General features: G+C 42.3%; 1 protein-coding gene across 3 annotated transcripts; it reads left to right on the top strand.

The window, feature by feature from the left end:
* Nucleotides 1-212: 212 nt before the first annotated feature.
* STRADA (STE20-related kinase adaptor alpha) lies at nucleotides 213-26,861 on the top strand. 3 transcript variants are annotated; one of them, XM_006833570.1, is made up of 13 exons: nucleotides 213-335; nucleotides 4,692-4,770; nucleotides 7,795-7,852; nucleotides 12,906-12,934; nucleotides 19,993-20,095; nucleotides 20,455-20,576; nucleotides 21,312-21,420; nucleotides 21,539-21,662; nucleotides 23,489-23,660; nucleotides 24,200-24,304; nucleotides 25,801-26,042; nucleotides 26,298-26,340; nucleotides 26,601-26,753. In XM_006833570.1, the coding sequence occupies exons 2-13, from the start codon at nucleotides 4,735-4,737 to the stop codon at nucleotides 26,751-26,753; spliced, it is 1,296 nt and encodes a 431-aa protein (XP_006833633.1). In that variant the 5' UTR covers nucleotides 213-335; nucleotides 4,692-4,734. The 3 variants fall into 3 exon arrangements, with proteins under 3 accessions (XP_006833633.1, XP_006833635.1, XP_006833634.1); XM_006833572.1 differs by lacking the exons at nucleotides 12,906-12,934; nucleotides 19,993-20,095 and having other exon boundaries at nucleotides 25,801-25,951; nucleotides 26,601-26,861; XM_006833571.1 differs by lacking the exons at nucleotides 7,795-7,852; nucleotides 12,906-12,934 and having other exon boundaries at nucleotides 25,801-25,951; nucleotides 26,601-26,694.

Genomic DNA, 26,861 nt, shown 5'->3' with positions numbered 1-26,861 from the left:
TGGAGGCCCTGCAACTGCAGATAGTCCAGATGGCAAGCCAATCTCTTTTCTTGGGGGAAACTGGACCCCTCGGTTTGGACGAAATGGCCTTGTGTAGAATTTGTACCAAACGAGTAAGGGCACGTGCGAAGCGGGGAAGGGAGGGGCAATTGGGGAAGGTGGGGCTTTCTCTGAACTGGGCGGTGTTCGCCTCCACTGGCCTGTCCCACATTGCGCTACTGCGCATGGCACGTTACGTCCCTCCCTCTCGGCAACCGGCCTGGTGGCAGAGCAGCCATAAACTGAGGAGGCGGAGCCCAGCCGGGGTCGGGACTGCGCGCTCACTCCAGGACCAGGTACCGGGCTGGCGGGGCCGCCTGGCGCGCTCCGGGGCTCAGCTCCTCCCCGCCCTGATGCTAAGCCCATCTTTTCAGGGGCGGGCCTTCGTCAGAGCAGCCATCCTGGCCCACCCTCGCTCTCCTCAGGCCCTCTTCCCGGTCTCCTACTCCGTCCCCGCGACCAGGGGCCCAATAGGCAGGGCGGCCTCCTGCTTTCCCTTTCCCTGGACTTGCACTGAGGAACCTGGTACCCAGATGTGTTTGTCCTAAAGCTCCCTGCACGCTCACCATGCCCCATCTCCAGCCCCGTGAGGACCCAGCATCCCTGATCTAGTGACCGGCTTGTCTTCAGAGTTATGCACGCATAGTAGATTTCGGATGGAGATGGGGATTAGAGGCCGGGGAGAGATCGCAAGAGAAAGGGAGTGATTAATAAAATTGTTCTAGTTTTCAGCTTTTAGGGTACCAGCCACTCTGCCTTTTGCTAACTATAACTTGGTTTCTCTCATACTGTGCCGAAAAAGGGAAAGCCATTTGAGTTGGACCTTTTAAAACGGTAATATCTGCAGTTGTCTGTTGAAATAGGACTCTTGGTGTGGCGCTGCAGGATCAACACTGGACTGGGAACCACAAGGTCGGCAGTTCAAACCCACCAGCTACTCCTTGAAAATCCCGTACAGGGTCTCTATGAGTGGGAACCGACTCAGCCACACTTAACAACATCTGTTGAAATAGAATTAGATTTGAAAATGTATTTACGGCATTAAGACAGATTTTCATCAATTGATTATTCCTTTTAGAGATACCCAAGACTGTGTCTTGACCCCGAGAGTTGAAGAAACAGAATCTCATCTCTGATAACTGCCTCAGGCCCAAACCTCAAAGCAAACCCACAGCCATGGACTCCTAGCCCCCTCAGATAGAGTAGAACTGCCCTTTGGGGTTCCCAAGGTTGTAAATCTTTAGGGGAAAAGACTGCCACCTCCTTTTCACTGCCATATCTTTCATCCAAGGAGCTGACTCTTTGGTTAGCAGCCAGACACCTTAACCACTATGCCACCAGGGCTCCTTCCAGACAAAGGAGTTGGGCTGATAACTTCAAGGTCAGCAGTTCGATACTACCAGCGGTTCTGTGGGAGAAAGATGAGGCTTTCTACTCCTGTAAAGATTTAAAGCCTCGGAAACCCTTTACGGTGTGGCTATGGGTCAGAACTGATTTGATGACACTTAACAACAACTGCTATTGAGTTGATTCCAACTCATAGTGACTGTAGAAAGGATAGAGTAGAACACAGGGCTTCCAAAGTTGTAAATCTTGACTGAAGCAGACTGCCACATCTTTCTCCCATGGAGCAACTGTTGAGTTTGAAATACCGATCTTTTGCTGAGCAATGGAATGCTTTAACCATTGCAGCACCAGGCCCTTTAACCTTTCCTAATGGCTTCTATTTTTCTAAACTGACCTTTAGGCTTAACTGCCCTTGAAATGTTTTCTTCATGTGTTCCTATCATTGTCATACACAGGAGTAAAGCATGTGTTGATAAATGTTGTTAAGGAAACGATTAATTTGTACAAGATTGAAATACAAGGGCGCATCCAAAAGTTAGCAAAATTCCATCATCTTTTCATTCCATTTTTTCATGAACTTTTGAAAGCTCCCTTATAGATTTGACAGAAATTCAGGAAAAGCAAAAAGTTATTCCTGTTTTTGACCAAGAATAACATTTCTTCTGATTTTTCTTATTAGTGGGCACAGTAATAAACAGCATCTTCAAAGCATGCTTATTGGATGCAGAGTGACACATTTCTGAGAATGTGTTCTCATAATGCCTTTTATGTAAATTGAAGGCTATATAGATACAGTTTTAGTAAGAGCAGTTTTATTGGAAGCTTATAGAGTAAGGTCTTGGTAGGTAGCTAACCCATTGACCTGCATAATTCAGGAGTAGATTTAGAATCTTTAGGTTAATTCCTTCAGGTACCCAAGACCATTCTCAGACTTGGTGATTTGCTAAGAGGGCTTAGAGGACTCAACAAGTATTTGTACTTGCAACTATGACTTACTATAATGAACAAATACAGTGCACAGTCAGCAAAGGGATAATGCCCAGCATATGTAAAGAATAACACTACAATTCAGTAATGCAAAGCATCATGTTTTAAAAATAGGCAAGTGATGTGAACAGACACATCACAGAGAGATGCATGTTAAAACCATGATGAGATACCATCACACAGCCACCACACAGTTCAAAATAAAGACTGCTTTTGAAGAATCTTGAAAAAATAACTTGCTACATATACCACCTTCCTTTTTTTTTTTTTTTTTCCTGAGGTAGAGTGGGTTTGTCAGGGGTTGTGGTATTTTCACACTGATGATGGGGTGGGGGAAGAGGTTTAATCTGGAACGTAGAGTTCTAAGGATCCTTAAAAAAAGAAAAAAAAAAACAAAAACAGCTCCAGAGAAATCAAAGCAATGGCAGTTATTTTGAGGGGGAGTCAAAAAGCCTTTCACACAAAACATGTACAGATCTTTACCAAATTGCATATATCTATCCCCACTTCCAACCTGTCATAATCCTATTATACTAATACAAATATGTAATACAGATTTACCAAATACTATGCCAGGACTGGCTTCTGATATGGCACTGTGGGGTAGCACTGGACTGGTAATAGCAAGGTCGGCAGTTCAAACTGACCAGCTGTTCCTTGGAAACCATATACAGAGTTGTTATGAGTCAGAAACTGTTCGATGGCACTTAAACACATACATGTCAGAACTTAGGAGCCCTGGCGGCATTGTAGGATAAGCACTGGACCATTAGCCAAAAGGTTAGTGTCTCAAACCCACCAAGCCCTTCCACGAAAGACACAAGAGGCTGTCTGCTCCTAGGTTGACAGTCTTGAAGCCCTATGTGGGGTGCTGTGAGTATGACACCGTAGCAGTGAGTCTGCGTGGTGTGTGCCAGAAACCTTGTTGGGAGGATGATGAGAGGGAAAGGTGGAGTAAGGTCATGTAGGAGAGTTTAGTCTTCATCTACCATGGTAAGAAGTTAGTAGGCAAATACCTAAAATTTATGAGCAACAATAATCTAAACATTATTTTAAAATTATGGTGATAAGCAGCAGGGGCGAAAGCCACAAGAGTTGAAGGCATTGGCTTTCTGGGAAGAGGCTAGGGATCAAAAGACTGCTATTTCTTGATATAAGCTTTTCGATACTATTTGACATTTAAATTATATATATGCATTATCTCAAATAAAAAAAAATTAACTTCAAGAAAGAAAATCAAATAACAATCTTTTCTTATAGAGATTGTAGTATTGTAGAATTATTGGCCAAAGTACATCCAGGTTGATCATCACTGAAAGTTTATCTAAACAGTTCTTTGTTGCTGTTGTTAATTTCCATCAAATCGACTCTGTATAGATAGGGTTTCTGTGAAGTGGCTGATGAGTTTGAACTGCCGACCTTACAGTTCAAACAGACCTTATGCTGGAGTGTTCTACAATGTCACACCACTCTAGTAGTTTACAGGTCTAATATAATGTTTTTTGAATGGTAGAACCCTTAGTAAATTTTGGTTAACCAAAAGTTTTTTTCTAGCTGGCCCCACAGGAGGAATTTATGCTGACTTAGAAGAAAATGATGTTACAAAATTCTGAGACCTTTAATATTATAAAACTTAATACAGATCTTTTTGTATCTGTTTTTATTTTTGTAATATAACAGGTCTTAAAATTTTGTGGCATATAATTTCGTTCTGTTAGATTGGGAAGGGAATCTCTTCTTTTGGTTTAATTTGGGTATTCTGGGATATTGGCTGAAGGGAGTCTATAACCTTTGATTATGTTGTTAAGTGCTGTTGAGTTGGTTCTGACTCATGGTAATCCTGTATAAGGTTTCCAATCTTTACAGGTACAGAAAATCTGATCTTTCTCCCACAGAGTGACTGTTGTTAAGTGCCGTTGAGTCGGTTTTGACCCATAGTGACCCTGTATAGGGTTTTCAAGGAGCAGCTGGTAAGCTTGAACCGCTGACCTTACAGTTCAAACGGCTTTGCAGTCTGGCGCATTAACCCACAGTGCCACAAAGAGTGAATAGTGGTCGTGAATTGTCAATCTTGTGATTGGCAGTACGGTGCTTATTGTACAGAGCCACTGTGCTCCCAAACATTGATTATAATCCTTAGTATTTGTCTGGGGCACAGTGCTTGTACATGTGATACCTAGAGTCTTAAATACTGCTGTGCAACTGTTGGTCTGTCAGAGAATTTAATAAATTGTTTAATAATAAAGAAAAAAATTTGGGGAAAAGTTTCTATCAAAAAGAGGTGTGACTAATTCAGCTTGTTTTTACTTTCCTTTTAGGTTTAATTTTTGAACTTGAACCAGGTCTACCCATTAGGAACTCATGTCTTTTCTTGTAAGTAAACCAGAACGAATTAGGGTGAGTGTTTCTTTTCTTCTGACTTTCCTATTTCTGTTTTCTGAAAAGCAATATGTTTTGACAGATATTGGAAATGGTTTTCTATGTGATGCTTAGAGAAGTGAAAGATGTAGAAAAGTAAGGCACGTATTGTAATCTCCACTTCTGAGAAAAAGAGCTTGCAGGTAGTGGTTGACCAAAGACACAGAATTTATCCCCAAACTTGTCTGACAGAAGAAACAAGAGGGTGGCTCACGTCATGTATCAGTCATCCGACATTAAATGAGTTTGATAGCTTTTTTCAGAAGACTGGCTCCCTATTTACTTTGTTTGTTGTTGTTTTTTCTATTTAATTTTCTTTTCTTTGTTGTTACTGAGAATATATACGTCAAAACCTGCACCACTCCACAGTTTCTACATGGAATTTAGTGACATGGGTGACAGTCTTGGAGTTGTGCAACCATTCTCATTCTAAACTCACTGCCCCCTGAGCTTCCTATTGAATTTTTCAAATTACTGTTGTCAATTTGATCCCATATAGTTAAAAGAGCATTAATACTCTAGGCAGACCTTTTTGACTACTTAGGCTAAACTACTGTTTGGTTTTAAGAAGACTTTAGGGGCTGTTATTGGCTTAAGGTTTATTTTAAGATTACTTCAGGGCAGTGAAGTAATGACTCCAAAAAATCTAGTGTCCATGACAATTTGAAATTCTGTTTTACATTTTCCCCATCTTGGTCAGGATTCTTCTATGGAATCTTGTATAAGACTGTTCAGGATTAGTAGTCGGCACCATCCAGATCTTTTGTACTGATGGTAAATAGCCAGCAGTTCATGGAGGCAATTAGCCACACATTCCATATCCTCCTCCTATTCCTGATTCTCCTCTAACTTTGTTGTTCCAGGTGAATAGAGACCAATTCTTGCACCTTGGATGGCTACTTCCACACTTTTATGACTCCAGGCACTACACAATGAATTAAGATGTAGAATAGAAGCACTAACATCATTATTAGGTCAATGAATAGGGATGTCTCATGAAACCATGGACCTAAACCTCCAAACCTAGGAACTAAATCCCGTAAAGTGTTTTGTTGTACATAAGCAGCCTCAGTAGTAACTTCCTTTATTTGGGTGATGGGGGGCGGGGGTCGTCATTTTCAATATATTTATCCACAGCTTTTGCCAATTCAACCTTTTATAGGTATACAACCTATTGACAGCAATTATAGCCTGGCTGTGCAACCCAGTCCTTAATTAATGTGATTTTTCCTTTACAATTAATCCTTTGTTTCTTCTTCTCTTCCACCTTTGGTAACCACTAGTAAATTTTTATCTCTATATATCTTCCTTTTCTTGTCTGTTTATAGAAGTGAAGTCTTAATGATATTTGTCCTTATGTGATAGATTTACTTCCCTCTTCAAATTCTATCCAGAGTTTGTTTTTAGAATCAATGTCAAATTGTAAACACTGTAATTTTTTTTCTAAATATAGTTTTTAATTGAAGATTTTGTTTTGAACATGAAATTTTTTATTACACTTTGAAATGTTATCAGCTAAAATGACCTCAAGAACATATACTAGATTTAACTTTTACAAGCTCTTATGATTTCATAAAAGACTATCTTATTTTATTACCAAGTACTTAACATTTAAATAAAGCAATAAATTAATATTTTATCACAGGGTTTAAGTGCTACGAGACATTTTAAATACACCATTCTGTGAATATTAGAGTGCAATTTATATTTTGTGTTATAGTGCATATGATTTTTTTAGTCAGATTTTTTATTTAGGGTGTTATTTTTCTAATTTTTGGAAAAATTGATATAGAAACCCAAAGAGAATAATGTTCTAATTCTATTTCAATATTATGCAACTTATTTCTGAATGTCACTTAATCTTTTTTCTTATTTTTACGTATATAAGAAGAATCTGTATTAAAAGGAGTAAACTCCACTGTCATTTCAGAGTAAAATCTAACCTCTCCTTAGCCTGAACTCTGCCAGTGGAAAGAATGCCCCCAAGCCAAACCTTAATACCAGTCTGTAGTGAAATATGATCTTGATTCTACTGCTTTTAAACATGAGCTTCTTTCCTATTTCAACCTGGTCTGATTCAGGTACAGCTAGACCACTGAACAGTATGATGGAAATCTAACACTCATTTGAAACAGGCCAGTAAAGTGAACAACCGTAGGTTAGCCATGCTTGATTGGTCCAAGTGTCCAAACTTGGTAGATAATGTAAGTGGTGATGGCTTTGGAAGCTCTCATGGGTGAAAAAGCATGCACCTTGCTTTTTCTCTAGACTCGTGTTCATCCCTATTTTCTGTATTGTGAATTCAATTAATATTTTTCAAGTTGGCACTCATGATCCAAAGCATCTGTAGTGGAGGGCCATGAAATGAGTAAGATGGAACCAAAAGGTAGTGTTATGTATGTGCCCTTGAGTCACATCTGACTCACAATGACCCTGTGTAGGGTTTCCAAGGCTTTTCAATCTTCATGGAGCAGAAAGCCTCATCTTTCTGTGGGCTCAAATCACAGACCTTCTGGTTCCAAGTCCAGTACTTATCATATGGAGCCACCGCGCGCTCCCTAGCATTATGTTTGTTGTTGTTGTTAAATGCTGTTGGTGCTGTTAAGTCAGTTCTGAGTCACAGCGACCCTGTATAAGGTTTCTGAGTGGCAACTGTTGAGTTTGAACTGTCAACCATGCACTTCAAATCGACCTTGCGGTCCAGTGCTTATCTCACAAGAAGGACAAAACAGTCTTTGCTTTTAGGACCAGTACTACTTATTTCTTATCTGTCAGATTTAAAATTTAAATTAGGCATAGAGGAGTAGAGAAGTGAATTCTAAATGTCTTGTTTTCAGTTGATGTAACATCATGACTCTTTTCCAGACTTTTCCATAAAAATGTCTCTTAACTGTACTGTGTGATCTGTTTTAGTCACTGTGTTCTTGTTTGTTTGTCTAATGGCTAACATCTAATTCTCTCTAACATGGAAACACTAATTGTCTTTGGGGTTTTCCTCTTTAGCGGTGGGTCTCGGAAAAGTTCATTGTTGAGGGCTTAAGAGATTTGGAACTATTTGGAGGTAAGTACAGTATGGCAGTTAGCCATCATTTCAGGATAAAAACCACTACTGTTTTTTTACTCAGTTTATAGAAATTAGGCTATTAGAGCATTCTAAACGGCAGTTACTGGATTAATTTGGCTCCTTTTGGATCCCGAGAATTCCCAGAGATCTGAGGAAATCGTTATACTACCCTCACGGTTGTCCATCGCCTGTCTTGATGGTTAGAAAACCAGTGTTTACTTAAAGGTGTATGTGTTCTTTTAGATACTTGTCCAATTGAATGTGTATTCATAAAATAAGAAGTAAGTTTTTAACAGTCTCTAGTCTTAAAGATTTTAATCAGCACAAATGCAGCAATGATACAAAAATTCTGTTTTTACTGATCTGTCTTTTCATGGTAAAAATGATGAGACTCGAAAACTAAGATTTCTGTTAGGGCAAAAATATTAAATTCCTGTTGTAAAATATGTTTAAATGTTGATTTTGTAAGTGAAGAAGGTTTATCACTTTGAAGTTTAGCAGGCTCAGGCATTTCCCTTTGGCCATTTAAAAAAAGAGTCTTTCCTGGGTAACTGTAATCTTAATTTTAGGTAAAGAAATTTATTGTCTATAAAAATAAAAATAAAAAAGCCCACTGCCACTGAGTCGATTCTTACTCATAGTGATCCTACACAGGGTTTGTTAGACTATAAATCTTACAGAAGCAGAAAACCTCTTCTTTCTCCCTTGGAGCAACTGGTGGATTCAAACTGCTGACCTTGCCGTTAGCAGCCCAATCAACGCATACTCTATTACACCACCATTCTTCAAAGAGGAAGGATCAGTAGTTGGAAAATATGGCCTTGGTGATAGAAATGATGCTGGAGATTACATGATAGAATTTTGCAAGACCAGTGACTTCTTCATTGCAAATACCTTTTTTACACAGCATAAAAAACCATTATAGGGGGGTGGGGAGGGAGGCAATAAAGGCTCGAACTGACTGGATTACAAGTTTTCAAGAGGGAGTTTAGTTTCAGAGTGTGCAGAGGAAGATACAGTCCCCACTGAACAGTTTTCATCTTGTCTAGACGGGTCTGGTGAAAAGAGATGGGAAAAGATTTTTATGATTCAATAGTAACTGTTATCATGACTAATTGCAGTTGTCACAACTGAAAAGGTAGAAGTTTTGTAACAAAAAGGGGAGGAGTAGTTAATCTTGCAGCCCAGGAACAGAGGAATTTAGGACCATCAAAGGAGAAGAGTATGAGAAGAATGTGGGAGCTTATCCAGAGAAGCAGTGACACCAGAGATGGAGATAGAGATGAGGACATGGAGAGAGAGCAGCTGAGGACTCAAGACACATGGGAAGAGAAAGGCTGTGTGCTGGCAGCCAGGAGGCAGGCTTGCAGAATGTGCCTTGGGTTGTTTAAATGATTATATGTTCCTGAGTGTTTTAGTGTACATTTCTTCCCCCCCCCCCCAGAGGGAATAGAAGCAAATACTGCTGAATGATGATTCATGGAGGAGATCACAATGAAACAATGAGTGTAAAACTGATGTTCTCCCATGTAAACTATCACTCAATTCACAAAAAAAAAAAACCCAAAAACTATACACATGGATCTCACCAGATGGAATACACAGAATCAAATTGACTACATCTGTGGAAAGAGACATTGGAAAAGTTTCATATCATCAGCCAAAACAAGTCCAGGAGCAGACTGTTGCTCATGCAAATTCAGGCTGAAGCTGAAGAAAATGAAAACAAGTACAAGAGAGCCAAAATATGACCTTGAATATATCCCACCTTAATTTAGAGGTCATCTGAAGAACAGATTCGATGTATTAGACACTAAAGACCAAAGACAAGAAGAGTTGTAGGATGTTATCAAGAACATAATACAGGAAGAAAGCAACAGGTCATTGAGAAGACAAGAGAAGAAAAAGACCAAAATGGATGTCAGAAGAGACTCTGAAACTTTCTCTCCAGCATAGAGATGCTAAAAAAGCAAATGGAAGAAGTCAGGAGGCACAAGAGCTGAACAGAAAATTTCAGAGGCCAGTTCAAGAAGACAAAGTCAAATATAACAATATGTGCCAAGACTTGGAGTCAGAAAACCAAAAGAGGAACACACAGCATTTCTCAAGCTGAGGGAACTGAAGAAAAAACTCAAACCTTGGCTTGTGGTATTGGATTCTATGTGCAAAATACCGAATGATGAAGCAAGCGTCAAAAGAAGATAGAAGGAATAAGCAGAGTCACTGTACCAAAAGGAAATGGTTGATGTCCAGCCATTTCAAGAGGTAGCATATGATCAAGAGCTAATGACCCTAAAAGAAGTTCAAGGTGCATTGAAGTCATTGGCAAAGAATAAGGCCCTGGGAATACATGGAATACAAATTGAAATCTCTCAACAAAGTGAAGAGGCACTGGAGGCACTCACTTATCCATGCCACGAAATTTGGAAGATCACTACCTGACCAACTGACTGGAAGACATCTGTATTTGTGCCATTCCAAAGAGAGGTGACCCAATGAAACGTGGAAATCATTGGACAATATCATGATAACCCATGCTAGTGAAGTTTTATTAAAGGTAATTCAGAAACGGCTGCAACCATACATTGAGAGAGAACTTCCAGAGGCTCAAGCTGTACTCAGAAGAGGATGTGGAACGAGGGATACCATTGCTGACATCAGATGGATCTTGGCTGAAAGCAGAGAATATATGAAAGATGTTTACCAGTGCTTTATTTACTCTGCAAAGGCTTTTGATTGTGTGGATCATGACAAGCTATGGACAACATTGTGAAATATGAGTATTCCGTAACACTTAATTGTGCTCATGAGGAATCTGTACATAGATCAATAGGCGGTTGTGCGAACAGAACAAGGAAACACTGAATGGTTTAAAATTTGGAAAGGTGTGCCCCAGGGTTGTATTCTTTCACCATACTTAATCTGTATGCTAAACAAATAATCAGAGAAACTGGATTATATGAGGAAAAACGTAGCATCAGGATTGGAGGAAGGCTCATTAACAACCTGCGATATGCAGATGATACAACCTTGCTTGCCGAAAGTGAAGAGGACTTAAAATACTTATTGATGAAGAACAAAGACCACAGCCTTCGATATGGGTTGCACCTCAATGTAAAGAAAACAAAAATCCTCACCACTGGACCACAATTAGTAATAGCAGGGCTGTATTCTATATGACTCCTGGTGTGGTGCTGTAGGATCAGCAGTAGACTGTAAACTACAAGGTTGGCAGTTCAAACCTACCAGCTGCTCTTCAGAATCATTGTACAGGGTCACTATGAGTCGGAATCAACTCAGTGACACTTAATAATTCTTTATATCTGAGAACCAATATTTTCTATCCTTAGTATTCTATATAGCTAAAGGAATAGGTTGCCAGGTTGAATGCATTGGTTTACTGATGGAAGAAAAATACAGGATCCTGGGCAGCACAACTGGTTGCTTGTTCAAACTCACCCAGCAGTAATGTAGAAGAAAAATGCCTGGAAATTAGTTTCCATAAAGATTACATCCAATGATGATGTGCCCTGTAAACTTTCACTCAATCTACAATAAAAACCTTAAAAAAAAAAGATTACATCCAAGAAAAGCCTAGGGAGCAGTTCTTCTCAATAACCCTTGGGATCTCTTAAGTCACAAATCAACAGAAACAAAATCAACAGCAGGATGTCCCCAAATAGGCTTAAGTAATTGAAAACTCAAACTTGTTCGTTACTAGATAATATCGATTATTTTCCCTAATGCTTCTCAAAGAACTTTTGGAGTAGCATTTTAAGTGAACTTTGTCCAAGTGTTGTATTTTAGACAAATGAACACCTTAAAAATGATGAATTCTTTTTGTTCTAGTTAAAGTCACGGTAAAGTAAGGACTAATGGAACAAAAACCCTGTATTCTAGTGCTATTCTCTTTCTCTTCCTGTCATTAATGGGAATAAAATGATTTTAAAGTAAACACTGGCATTGATGGGTATCAACTCAGAAGTTAGTTTACAACGAAGAAGTTACAAGTATTCTAATGTATGTAAATTGAATTTGTTTTGTTTTCTATGTCTTGAGTTTAGGGACACTGTCTTCTGATCTGAGGAGGGCTTTCTATATAATGTTTATAGTTGTTATTATACAACTTGGACATTTCTTTTTACTGTGAAACATGTAGTTAGGTTTCCTTTCATCCATTCACCAGGCTTCTTAATTTTGACAAATTGTCTCAAGGAGCTGCTCCTGCCATTTGTATATTAGAAAATTGATGTCCAAGTGGGGGGAAAAATCCTATCTTGAGCCCAGTTGACTCCACTTTGCTGCTGCTCTGCAGCAATAGCTACATTAACTCGGTGGATACTGTAATGTACCCTGGAGAAGCATTTTCCTTTGTGACTAGATGTGCTGCTATGATTTTTATAGTTTAAGCTATTTGAAGCTGTATAAAGTATTTAGAAATATGTAACTCCCTAACTCTTTACAGTGAAAAGTCATCTTCTCCGATGAGTTTGATCACTTTTACGGAATGGAGAAAACGACAAGCAGAGATTCAAAATTTATCTGACTTAAAGAGCAAAAAGGTGTCATTTTCCACTAAAAGCAGCAGTGTCAAAAAACCCATGATTTGCACTCAGAATAGAATGTATCCACTTGGAAAATCAAAGTGTCTCTCATAGAAGTTTCTATACTATTTTTTTAAACCTGATTTTTAGTCTCTGCACTCCCGGGGAAAACAACTATCTTTTCACTTTAGGTGGAATGTTTTGTTCACAAAGTTTAAGACTCAGCAACCAGTGTATTGAAAGTAACTTCGTGTACTTATGAACACATAAGCAGAATTGTCACAGTTTCGGGTTACCCAGTAGAGGATACCCACCCATATAGTAGTAAGTCGGGTTGCCAAGTTTTGATGAGACTAAGATTCCCATTGAAAACCTCATTTATCGGCCGCGTTTCTACTGGTTTCTATTAGTAAGTGTAGTCCTGAGTGCCATAATTGTTCTTCTGAATATGGGTGTGTCTTCTGCATAAAAACACAAAATGCCAACAATCAATTTCTCTACTCCAGAGCAGCCTCCGGGTGACACTCGGAGAAAAGTAAGTGATTTTCTAGGCTCTAGTCCTATGGCTGTTGCATGGAGGGAACTTTTCGTGGACATTTGTGTGTTCTGTTGACTTCACATTTTATGTTGCTGCTTACCTGTCATTGAGCTGTTATTTGTAGTGTTATTCTTTTGTTTGTGAGAATGCAGGTTTCACCTGGAAAAAAATTTGATGTTTAGTTTTAAAAAAAATGAAGTCTCATATACTTATTTCTCTTCCCTGGGAATTAAGGTCTCTTCATCCCCTGCTTCCTACATCTATTGACCATCTACCAGCCCCTTCCCAAAACAAAAGTTTTAACAGACAAACTGTAGTTGTCTTTTAGTGGCTGATGGTACTGCATTTTCCTTCTGTAATCTATTAATCTATTTCAATCCATATAGATAATATCGATCTTGGTCAAGATCAAAAGGAGAGCCTGGAATATCCCACCTTAAAGGCAAAACTAAACATTAAAAAAACATAAGACTGAATACTGATTTTTTTTTTTCATTGACAGAATAGCAAGACTCTTGCCCCACTTCCTACTTTTCAAGTCTATTTTACCTAAGGAAGTGGCAACCAATATACAGTGTACCATACTGTTTTTGATATTATGAGTGTTTGACAGAGAGGGTAAAAACACTTGGCTAAGTAGACTTTCTCCTCTTGTCAGATGAACACAAGTTGCAGAGTGAAGGAGGATAGAGTTGACCATGAACTTCCAGAGTTGTGCTTCTGTAGTTTGCTAGTCAGGGGCGCCTGTCTTATCAAGATTAAAATATTTTACAATCAAGAGACCAAAATCTTCCCTATAGAATCAATTCGCAATTTTTCCAGAATATAATGCCAACTCTGTATCGTTTTTATACTTTCGTAAGTACCAGTGTTATACCAAAATTTATCCTAGGTGAAACCTGTGGGTGGTTGAATGTGTTTATTTGGTATCATCTCATGTTTTTCCGTATGCTTCATATTGTATTCTCTTTTAAATAAAGTTTTAATTTTAACTCTTTAAACAAAGTTATAAATTTATCATTTCTGGATATCAGCAGCTTGTATATTTTTCAGATGTTTCAAATTGAATAAAATATTTTTCATGGGTGGGGAAACTAAGAGAAAGACTTTAACCGAATTCATTTCTTTCTCAAGACAATTTGAGATTTTACATTACAGGAGTGAATTGCCATACTGTGTTTAAAGAGAATGGGCTAAATGTCTCATCCTTTTCCCCTGATTTGAATTTTGACCTTTAATTCTGAAACAATATAATGTTTTCTGTGGCAATCAAACCATTCCTATTTCCTTTGAACTTCCTGAAAATACCCTCTGTGTGTTACACTTGGCAGACTGCTAGTTGTAGTAGGGATGCTGGGAGTCTTAATAGAGGCCCGCTTGCACATTTTGTTTGTTTTTTTTAAACTTTAAAATTCTCATATAGCAAAAGTTTTAGGTAATCAGCAGAGACTTATACGGAAGAGATACAGAGTCACTTAAAAGAGTCATTAAGTAGCCTCCAATTGAAATGATTTCCAGCGAGTTAGAACATTGTGAAAAAGGAACCACAGCAACCACTGGTTAATGTCATGCAATTCCAGATTGTCCCTGGATTCTTATTCCCAATGACCTCTCAACACCTGAGTAATTATTTGGACTCAACAAAGATAGTAGAAATGCTTGTCAGGTTACTAACTAGTCAGTAGTTTAACCATTTCCTTCCTAGGCTCCACAAGAACATGTCTTTGGCATATAGTACTGTAGTGTGTCTTATATGTGTTCCTGACAGGGAAGAGAGGACTTAGGTGATTAAAAAATGTGTCTATTGGCATGATTTACAGCATGTCTAGTTATCTAATGTTGCTGTAGCAGAAATAGCCATAAGTTATTTCTTTAGTAAGCAGAAATTTAGTTTTTCACAATTTATGAGGCTAAAAGTCCTCATTCAGGATGCCAGCCCAGGGGAAGGCTTTTCTAGTCAGTTCCGTAGGCAGGTTCTTGTCTCTTCTGAACTTCTGGGCCAGTCAGCATGTGGCTTGGCATGTGTCTTCCCCCATCTCAGCTTCCAGTTTTGCCTAATCAGCTAATGGTTTATATCTCAGTGGTAATAGGCTTAAAAGGAGCTCTGGTAACTTAGTGATTGCAAATTGGGCTGCGAACCACAAGGTCGGCAGTTTGAAACTACCAGCTGTTCCACAGGAGAAAGATGAGGCTTTCTGCTCCAGTAAACATTTACAGCCTCGGAAACCCTGTACAGGGTCTCTATGAGTCGGAACCGACACCACGGCATATAACAACAGGCTTAAGACACACCCTACCCAGATGGCACCTGAGGACCCAGATATGGCCTCATTAACATAATGAAGGATCCCATCCACAAGTATGTTGTTAGATGCCATCAAGCTGGTTCCAACTCACAGTGATCCTCTGTACAACAAAACAAAGTATTGCCAAGTCCTACACCATCCTCATAGTCATCCCTGTTTGAATTCATTGTTTGCAGCCACTCTGTCAATTTATCTCATTGAGAGAGCTTTCCTCTTTTTCACTGACCATCTACTTTGTCAAGTATGATACCTTTCTCTGGATACTGGTCCCTCCTCATAACATAGCCAAAGTATGGGACACCAAAAGTCTCCATTCTTGTTTCTAAGGAGCATTCTAGCTGAACTTCTCCCAAGACAGTTATGTTTGTTCTTCTAGCAGTCCGTGTTCAATATTTTTATTCAGTATACAATAGCATTCAGTATTTTTCACTATCATCTTAATCGAAAAGGAATCCATTTTTCTTCAGTCTTCCTTATTCATTGTTCAGATTTCTCATGCATAGGAGACCACTGAAAATGCCATTTCTTGGGTCAGGTGCACCTTAGTTCCCCCAGTGACACCCTTGCTTTTTAACACTTGAAAGGAAGAGGTCTTTTGCAACTGATTTGTCCAGTACAAGTTGGTATTTGATTTCTTGACTGCTGCTTCTATGGGCATTGCCTATGGATACAAGTAAAGTTAAATCCTTGACAACTTCAGTATTTTCCGTGTTGATCATGATGTTTATTAGTCTGGTTATAAGTTGTTTTCTTTACATTGAGTTGTAATCCATACTTAAGGCTTTATAGTCTTTGATCTTTATGAGTAAGTGCAAATCACAGGTTGTTAGTGAGCCTTTCTCCAATGTATATGCCACAATCTTCTAAATATCCTCCAGTTCCTCAGATTATTTGCTTAGTCAGTATACAGAATGAATAAGTTATGATGAAAGGGTATAACCTGACAAACTTTTCCCAATTTAAAACCACATAGTAGCCCCTTGTACTGTTCAAATGACTGCCTCGTAGTCTATGTACAGGTTCTACATAAGCACAATAGTTTGGGAATTTCTTTTCTTTAAGTTTTTATTGTGAACTGAGTGATTGTTTACATGGAAGAACATGTTTTACATTCATCCTATCATGTTTCATTTCATTGCAATGATTACAGTCCCCTCCATGCATCATCATTCAACAGTATGTGCTTCTAGCCCCTCTGTTTTCTTTTTTAGATGTACACAGAAAACACTCAGGAATATATAGTCATTCAAACAACAAAAGGGCATACCCTGCAAGCCTGTCCCCTGGCCACCAGCACACAGCCCCTCTCCCTCCATGAGTCTAGAGCCCCTAGCTGCTCCATCTCTCCACATCATCATCTGTGCCTCCATCTCTGGCATCATTGCTTCTCTGAATAGAGTCCCACACTCCAAAGAATCATCTAAATCAAATATAGGTGAAACTTTGGGCATATTCCATTCTGGGACTAAATAAATTTTTCTTCATCTGTGAACCTGTAAAATCTAGAATACATGACCTGCTTCCAAAGCGCCATGGTAGAACAGACACGAGGTAGACATTTCTATCACAAATGAGAGCAATTGGAGAGAAAAATGATGACTGTCACTGAGCAAGCTCAGAACCCAGCAGAACAAAGGGACTTAGCTCTCAAGGTTTGAAAACAATCATCTAGTCTTTGAGACTATCTGGACAATGGTCCTGACTTCTAGGTTTTGGGTGTTAGCTATGTCATCCAGATTCTGGTTCTCCAGGCCCGTTGGAGAGGAACCTCTGGCCCCTTGGTTATGGGCAGCCCTATTCTCTTAGTCCATCTGAATGGCATCCCCAATCCCCTCAGCCCTAGCAGATTCCTTGGGCATTGGCACGACCTCAGCTTTAACAAAAGATAGTTTAGCCACATCTTTGCTGGAAGTTCTAGGATACATGTCCTTATTTTGTACAGTAGAATTTTCCATGTCTTTAAATTTAGTTTTCATTTTGTACAGTTCATGTTTCAATCCATCTCTTTGCTCTCACACTTTAAGTGGCAAGAAGAAACCACACAGCGCCTTTAAGTTCTTGCTTAGAGATCTCCTCAGCCAAATAGCCAGGCTTATCGCTTACAGATTCTACTTTCCACCAAAATTTGGACATAATTCAAACAGATTCTTTGCTTCTGCATAAAAAGCATCACCTTTCAGTCATTGTCCAATTACATGTGCATCATTTCCTTTTAAAACCTCATCAGAAGCACATTTGATGTCCACACTTCTAGCAACATTCTGTTGCTGGTGCCATATGTATTCTTTAACATGATGGACATCTGTAGCTCTCCACTTTCTGATGAACCCTCGATTGCCTTTGACATCCATAAGTCTACCAATAGTCTCTTCAAAGTGGTTCAGGCTTTAGTCACTTCAAACTCTTGCAGCTTGAGAGGGTGGATGGGACTGAGGTGGGTGTCATTGTGGATTCTTCCAGATCCAAGGACACTAGTAAGCGGCCAGGATCATATTGGACCAGGAGTCAAAAGTTCCTAAGGAAATGTTCAGAGAGCTCAAGTATTACACTCTAGACATTGATTCAGCTTCTACCAACTGTGAAAGCTAAGGAAGTCTTCTACAGGGCACTAGCCTCACTCACCTGTCATTTCAGAAGATAGAAACAGCCTGGAGGTTGGAAAAACTTGGGGAGCCTTTGATTTACCTGTTGTAAAGCTGCCATGTGAAGACTGAAATGCTCTGTGGGCTTTAGTTACATTCTATGGTGAGGGACTATCAACAGAACCTTAATAAAAAGTGCACACATGTGATTGTTCCAGAAACCAAAGGGGTGACAGAGTCACGAAAATAGAAGAAAGGAGTTTTCTGTACATGGTAAAGATATTGAAGTAAAAGAGCAAAGACTGATACAAACCCTACCCAGCCAAGAGTCATTACATTTCATAGAAACTTTGAAACTATCAGAATTGAGCTCTAAATGTCATATGTAAATTATGGTCCTTATTGATTATTCTGCAGTGTAAATTTATGATGTTCATCATGCTAGTTTCCTGACAATAAAATACATTTGGGCCAATGGCAGGAGAAAAAAAAAACAAACCCAGAAACTTCCAGCTTCTACTCATTACTCAATTCAAAACCACATCAATGTTTTAGGGCATTTGTTAGAACAGCTCCCCATCCCCATGGTAAGCCCACAGGAGGGTACCTGGAGCTCCTTTCTCACAACGTAGGAGGTTAGCTGTCCAAAGGCAGAGTGTTGGCTCTAGGGGAAGGCTTTCTCTGTTGATGCTGGAGGAAGGCCTTGTAAGGACCTTCACTTAACAGCCAAACCACTGAAAATCATGGTCCAGCCAAGCTGACAGATATTTTAGGGGGACGATTCAATTTGTGACAACTAGGTTGCTGTTATTTTGAGTGTCAGAAATGAGGGAAGCAGAGCCTGACTTGGGTTACTTTCCCCATCTGCAACATTGACTTTTTTGAAACCAGATACACATTCAATGCCAGGGACCCAATATAGGTGGCATATTATTTCACTGGCTTGGGTCTGAATTCTGTCTGCTGGACAGTCAGCATTTTTACTTTTGGCAAGCCACTTACTCTCCCTATCCGTCACATATGTTACTGAAGAATGGATATGGTATCGGTCCCATATAGTACACTGAATTGTGGTGACCGTCATATACATTGTGGAGGTGCTCTGAAATACATGCTGGTCAAACCACAGATGCTATATATGTTGTTAAATGCCGTCTAGTTGGTTCTGACTTATTGCGACCCTGTAGAGGGTTTCTGAGGAGTGACTGGAAAGCCTGAACTGCTGACCTTGTGGTTCAAACCGACTTTGTAGTCCAGCGCATTAACCCACAGCGCCACACCAGGATAGCACTACTGCTGTATGAGCTCCGCTGCAGAGCCGCTTCCCTGATTCAGGGCATTTAATTTGCACCCTTTCACTAGTGCTGAGCCAGGAGCCTTTCCTCACTAGAGGTCATATTTTGAAACATGACCTGGCCTCTGACTTCTCCAACTCAGTTAGACCCAGAGCTGAACAAAGGATTCTCAACAGCCCTGAAGTCTTACAGATTTCCCTCTGAAAGAAGGAAATCAAGCCTGTGACAGTTAGAATTACTGAGCTGCCCTGGGCAACTTCTTTTAGGCCAGAGGTGTGACATCCACACCCTGAATGGCTGGACTCCAACTTCACTTGCAGCTTGAGTGGGCAAGGCTGCAGCTGCCAAGAATATGGCTGAGAAGTTGGACAGCTCAGTTCCCTCAGGAACCCAGTGTAGCGTGTAGCAGTTCTCACATTCACTGGGAAACTTCGCGACTGGTTTGTGTTTTTTGTTTGCTTTCCCTTTAGCAAGATTCAGTATTTGGGATCTGGTAGGCAGGACATAAATCCCAGAGACCACACCCCGCCTCCATCTTTTTTTTCTTTCAGATGTGCCTTTTTCTAGTCATCCTTTCCTGCAAAATTTTCAGTTTTAAAAAAATGAGTCAGTTGTTGGAAAGAACAAGCGAGCCAACAGTTGAGTGGAACTGGCTCTGGTCCCCATTTTTGGGGATGGCCTCAACCCTTGTCTGCTCTCATATTAGCACTGATGGCTCTATCAAACAGCTGAAGTTTGACTCTGCATTTCTTTTCAATATTTCCTTCCCTGAGTCAGGGTTTGTGTGTGTACTCAGACTCCTGAGTGTGAGACACAGCTTCCCCACCCCACTCCTAGTACGCACTTCCTAACCTAGTTCTCTTCTTCTCTAGACCAATGAGGCGAGCTCAGAGTCCATAGCCTCTATCTCTAAACAAGAGACCATGAGCAACGTTCAGCCAGAAGGAGAGTGTTATGAGCTACTCACCACTATAGGTAATGTCCAGGTCCCCCATTACTTTGTTTCAGCTATCACTGCGGTTCTCGGGGTCCCTAGATGAGTGAGTAACCAGACTAGGCAGCAGGACGGATGCCAACAAAACTGCTGCTGGGGGTCCTCCTTGGTGTACTGCCAAACATGGAAAGAGATCATTTTAGGAGAGAAAGTTCCTCTAGTTTTTTCTGATTCTGTTCCTCGGGTGACTGTGGCAGTTAGAATGGCTGCTTGAGAAATGTCTCATAAGAAAACTAGAGGAGTAAATGTCACTTGGCTTAAAAAAAATCAAATCTCCTATTCTCTAAGAAAAATGAAAACCATTGGTACTGTTCTTGTTCATGGAAGTCCTTTCTTTCAGGGAAAGGATTTGAGGACCTGATGACAGTGAATCTAGCAAGGTACAAACCAACAGGCGAGTATGTGACGGTGCGGAGGATTAACCTGGAAGCTTGTTCCAATGAGATGGTGACTTTCTTGCAGGTAAGAAAATGTGAGGGTGGCCCTTGGAGGGCAGGCTCTCTGCCCTGGTATCATTCCTGGGCACCCCTGGCATTTGTCCTCTGTAACCACCTGCTCACACGCAGACCACATGTTCAGAGTTATGGCTGCTTTCAGTGGAGAATCTCAGGAGTTTGATACCAAGGATTCTGTAATGCTGCTCAGCCCAATTTATATTTCCCCCTTCTTCCCCAAAGGCTCCATTCTGGGTCACTTAATTTATTTATACCAAAACCCTGTTGCCATTGAATCAATTCCAATTCATGGCAACCCTGCTGGATATGAGTAGGGGCTCCATGCTGGACAGAGTAGGGGCTCCATGCTAGACCAAGTAGGGGCTCCATAGGGGCTCCAAGGCTGTCTTTATGGAAGCAGCTGCCACATCATTTTCATTGGAGTGGCCTTTAGATTAGCAGCTCAGCACTCATCCACTGGGCCACCAGGGCTCCTTTTATTCATTTAAAGCCAACATTTACTATTAATTATAATAAAAATAAACATGGAGTTCTTACATGCCAATTACTGTTTTAAATGCTTTACATCATTTAAATTAACTCCCATAATAGCATATAACGTGGGCTGTTATTATCATTCCCAATTTACAGCTGAGACTGAGGCATGGCGAGACTGGAGGGAACTTGCATAGGCGGCCCCTTCACTGAAGCTCCATTCTACACTGCTCCTTGGTTCTGACTTCAATTTTACCATTGCTTTCAGGGGGAGCTTCATGTCTCTAAACTCTTCAACCATCCCAATATCGTGCCATATCGAGCCACCTTTATTGCAAACAATGAACTGTGGGTGGTCACATCTTTCATGGCATATGGTAAGTGGGGAGTGCTATTTCTACAAGTCCAGACAGAGAATTTTGTTTTCCAACTGTTTGTATGCTGTTTTCCTTCTCTGCTGCCTTTCCTGTATCGCCCCCAAATTCTTTCTTACAGGTTCTGCCAAGGACCTTATCTGTACACACTTCATGGACGGTCTGAGTGAGCTGGCGATCGCGTACATCCTGCAGGGGGTGCTGAAGGCCCTGGACTACGTCCACCACATGGGCTACGTACACAGGTACATTCGCAAATGCGTTCATCCTTCGCTACAGTAGGTGTTCGTGCCCCTGAGTCCTCAAGTAAACCACGGAGAGCTGACTACCATTAGTGAAGGCAGAGTTTGAAGTCAAGGGTCTGGACCTAGCTTGCCTCATTGAGCCTGGCAGCTTTCTCTTCACTGAGCTGCTCAGTTCTGAATGACAGGACCATCTGACATGTCCTCACATAATCCCTTCCTTGGTGTGCCCAGTCTGGGGTCTGAGCAGAGTGTGTCCTCTGTCTGAGGGGCCTGGGGAAAACAGGGACTGCTTAGTCGGTGGTGTTGGGAGAGTCAGCCCACGGCAGGGGATTGAATAAACCTGGATTTCTACCTAATTCCACATGCAGATGAGGACTCCAGATGGATTGAAGGCCTAAACGTAAAATTACAGGCTAAAGAAAAAGCAAATGTGAGGAAAGAGTTTTCTAACTGGAGGTGTGGAAGAGCTTTTTAAAGTCTTAGAAGCACAAAAGACCAAAAATTGATGAATTTGATTACATCGAGACTAAAGCTTTCTATCTAACAAAGGGCACCATGAGCCTGGTTAGTAAGATGTGTTGACAGAGGGAAGACATTTGCTTTGAAACATAGAAGATTAGTAACAAGGAAATCTTGCTAGTCAGCAAAGCAATAAGAAGTGTGCAAAGGCTGTGAAGGTTAGCAAAGAGGAAACCTGAAAGACTAACAACCATGAAGACATACAAGCTCGGGGTACTGGGGAGCCACTCAGCGAGGCCTTTACCTGCCCATTACAGGCGGATACACTCTCCCCTCTGGCATTCTAAATGTTGTTGTGTGCCATGGAGTGGGTTCCAACTCATAGCAACCCTGTACAGGGTTTCCAAGGCTATAAATCTTTACGGGAATAGAAAGCCTTATCTTTCTCCCGTGGACAATGGTAGTTTCAAACTGCTGACCTTGAGATTAGCAGCCTGGTTCGTAACCACTATGCTACCAGAGCTCCTTATTCTAAATGTACCTGATGTTATTGCAATTCCCTTCAGAGATCCTTCCCATCACGTGGAAAGTCAGTGAACACATGGGAACTGCTTTCTGGATCTTTGTACTGAGCAAGAGCAGGGCACAAATCCGAGAAAAGAAAATGAAAGCAGGATGTCACACTATGCCCATGGACCGGCAAGAATTAGCAAGTCAGATAAGCCCGTGTAACAGGAGCCTTCCTGTCCAGGTGGCAGGAGGCGGAACTCAGGACACCCAAAAGAAGCCTCCACACAGGCCCAGAGTGGACAGGGTATGCCATGCAAGTGCTCAGATTTGTGGTGACTTTGGACAGTGTGAGTGTACCCCACTGGGAGAATGACTAGTAAATAACCTGAGTACAAAGCAGTAACAAGAAGCAAAGGGTAGCTGGTGCAGATTAATCTTGAAACAGGACTGTGTGAGAAAAGGAGGACTGAGATGTGTAACAGTTCTGCTAGGTGGATTTCAAACATGTGCCTACAAAGTAGGGATACACTTTATAAGAATGCCTGCAGAAAGAAAGTACAGGTGGAGAGCTGTAGTGGGAGGTAGAGGAAGAAGTGGCCTATGAGCATAAAAGGAAGCCTAACAAGACAGTAGCTGTTAAATCTGGTGATGGGTAAATGGGGTCATACTCTCTTTTCTTTTTTATGTTTGTTCTTGACATCTTTCATAAAATCTTTGTTTATAAATACATAATGTACATGCATACATGCATCACATGCACACCCACACCCACCTGGCTGGACCTAGAGTGTGAAGACCAGAAGTTGGTAGCATGAGAGGTTTCTGCTACCCCATGACACCCCTTCCTACCTCCCTAGGAGTGTCAAAGCCAGCCACATCCTGATCTCTGTGGAAGGGAAGGTCTACCTGTCTGGTTTACGCAGCAACCTCAGCATGATCAGTCATGGGCAGCGGCAGCGTGTGGTCCACGATTTCCCCAAGTACAGTATCAAAGGTCTGCCTTGGCTCAGCCCGGAGGTCCTCCAGCAGGTGTGTGTCCTGGGTCCCAAGGAGCCCCACTCCCTCTCAGTTCTTGGCTGACAAGGAAGCCTTCAGGAATTGATTGATGGGAGCCTTCTCCCCTTCTGAGTGGTCTCAGATGGGGCGGTGGGGAGGGGAGGGGTCTCCCTGTTGGACAGGTGTATCTGGGAGCCACTCAGAGAGGCCATTCCCTGCCCATCACAGGTGACCATACTCTCCCTATTTCAGACAGCCCATGCTGCTATTGCAACTCCCTTCAGAGTTCCTCCCCATCATGGGGAAGAGCCACCATCTCATAACTGCTTTCTGGATCTCTTTCTGAGCAGCAGCATGGGGCCCTGCATGCCTTTGTGCTTAGTACATAACATCACCAGGCTTTTGTTCCTTTGAAAAGAGAGAGTTACTCTTCAGCAGGAAGAAAGGGACCTTTAGCAGCTGTTTCTGATTGGGAACAGGCGCTCTTCCTCTCCTCAGTCTTTGCCCCGCCCCTTTCTTCTGAGAACAAAGGCCAAATTGAGTCATCTGTGGCTTTTTTTCTCCTAATTTAGAATCTTCAGGGTTACGATGCCAAGTCTGACATCTACAGTGTGGGAATCACAGCCTGTGAACTGGCCAATGGCCACGTGCCCTTTAAGGACATGCCTGCCACCCAGGTGAGCCTGCAACCCAGAGTTGCCTGCCTATCGGCCACAAATGTCTGTCGAGTGCCCACCACACTTAGGACACAACCAGGGTCGCTAAGATGAAGTTCTGTTCCCTGGGGGAGCTCGGTGGGCACCGGACTTCTCCATGTGACAAATGCTAGAGCATGAGGAGGACACTCCTGAGTGGGCCAGGGCCCCAAGTGGGGGAGCAAAGGGAGCCCACATACCTCTTGTCTGTTTAAAAGTAGAAACCAAGCTAACTTGTGTTTATACATTGGTAAAATATGTTGTCCCCCTCCCTTGTTACGTAAACTTGGAAGGTGAGTTTACAAGTACGAATCCTCAGAAGTCTCACACTTCTATGCCTTCACATTCAGACCCATACATACCGTGGGAACCTACAACTTGCAAGTTCAACTTCTGTTCCTGTAGCTTGCTGCCCTTGGACTTCCCCTACCTAGGACTAGGGGTGCAGAACCAGTGGTTCAGGCTCCCCTTGGGAGGACAGATGTAGGAAAGAGGCTCATTCATGTCTCAACAGGTCCAGAATGTGAACTTGGGGTCCTTTGGGCATGGATTACCTGGGTTCCAGGTACCTGGGGAGTGGTCTAGAACTAGGAGGGCACCCAGGCCGTGAGTGAGCCTACAGACCCCTGACCCTGCAGGGAGGGTTGCAGCAAGAGGCTGGATAAAGTAGAGCCCTCGAGAGCAGGGCCCAAGGGGGGACTGCAGGCAGGGGCCCCCAGGAGGGACGTTGACATTGGAGTTTTGAAGGCAAACAGGAACTATGGTGTGAAGAATGGGGCTTAGAAGGAGCCTCTTTCAAACAGACGGAATAGCATTTGCAAACACCCAGAGGCCAGAAGGTAGAACATCTGACAGTTTAGAAGGTTCATGGGGACAGGTAGCTATGTTGAGTCTGGGCCTGCTCCTAGGAGCACTGTTCTAGTGCTGTGCGCTGAACCCCAGAGGACTGACCTGGGCTTGGTAACCTGGCTGGTCTTTGGAGAGTCACTTGGCTGTTACCTCCACAGAGGTGAGGGGTCTGTAAATGAAGGGGATTTGATGCCTTAGAGAAGGGGAAAGGAAACCGTGCCCTTTCTATGAGCCCTAGTGCAATGCTGTTGCTGTGAAGTGCTGGCAAGTCAGTTCTGACTCTTCCGGACCCTGTGTATGGTGTCCGAGGAGCAGCTGGTGACTTTGAACCACCAACCCTCTGGTTCAAACTAACCTTGCAGTCCAGTGCTTATCCTACAGCACCATCCCAGGACTCCTAGTATAGGGGGTCTTTTGTGCAATCTCCTTCTGGCTCCCCTCTAGTTTGGTGTAGACTGTAGTCACCAAGCCAGTCAGGGTCCCTGGGAAAACGAAGGCTTATTCAACTTCCATGTTCTCTCTACTCCTAAGACACCCTATTGGTCTCCTGGGAGATGTATTTGTGAAGCAGCACTGTAGGCCTTCCAGGGGCCCCCCTCCAGGCCAGGTCTTGGCTCTGTCTTCCCTAGATGCTGCTGGAGAAACTGAACGGCACAGTGCCCTGCCTGCTGGACACCAGCACCATCCCTGCCGAGGAGCTGACCATGAGCACCTCACGCTCGGGAGCCAACTCGGGCCTGAATGAGAGCCTGGCCCCCAGCACCCCCAGGGCCTCCAACGGTGACTCGCCCTCCCACCCCTATAACCGCACCTTTTCGCCCCACTTCCACCACTTTGTGGAGCAGTGCCTTCAGCGCAACCCGGATGCAAGGTATTTCCATAGAGCTGGGGTTGGCGGAGCTATCCAGGGAGCAGAGGGAGCTCTGGCCCCAAAGCCAGGCTGGGCCTATCTTGTGGAGGGCTGGGCTCCCACAGCAGGAGGGGTCAGGGGGGCCGAGTTGTGAAGAAGCCAGAAGGCAGCTCTGTCTGTCATATGTTGGTCAGTGGAGCCACTTGAAAAAGTGTCAGGGCCAGGATTCGGAGCACAGGGGCCTGGGAGTGACTCTGGTCTCTGCTTTCTCTACAGACCAAGCGCCAGCAGCCTCCTGAACCATTCTTTCTTCAAGCAGGTACAGTAGCACTTTCTCTTAGCTTCCGGTTTCTTCTTGCCTATAGTTCTTACTACCACAGCCCCGTTAGCTGCATGGTCTTTAGATGTGCTGTCTTTCCTCCTCCCATTGAACTGGGAGAAGTGCCTATGTTTTGAAGCCCTTAAAAGCACTGCTCCTTCCTCAAAGAGACTCTTGGCTCCAGGAGCCTTATGGCCCTGTGGTGTCCTGCTATCCAGAGCAATAGGATGCATCACCCACCTCTCTCTCTGCTCCCCCAGATCAAGCGACGTGCCTCAGAGGCTTTGCCGGAATTGCTTCGTCCTGTTAACCCCTTTGCCAATTTCGAGGGCAACCTAGCTCAAGATCACAATGACATCTTCGGCCTCATCACAAACATGGAAGAGCTCGAGGTGGATGACTGGGAGTTCTGAGCCTCGGGTCTGTGCAGTCTCCAGCCCAGACATGGGAGCTTCCACCGGGCTTTCCTGAGGGCTGGCACCATCCCACCCTCCTGGATGCAGGCTGGATAGAAAGGACAT

The sequence above is a fragment of the Chrysochloris asiatica genome, unplaced genomic scaffold (assembly GCF_000296735.1).
Source record: "Chrysochloris asiatica unplaced genomic scaffold, ChrAsi1.0 scaffold00007, whole genome shotgun sequence".
NCBI classification, from domain to species: Eukaryota; Metazoa; Chordata; class Mammalia; order Afrosoricida; family Chrysochloridae; genus Chrysochloris; species Chrysochloris asiatica.
The sequence above is the reverse complement of the archived record's forward strand: the minus strand, read 5'-3'. Positions and strand labels throughout refer to the sequence as shown.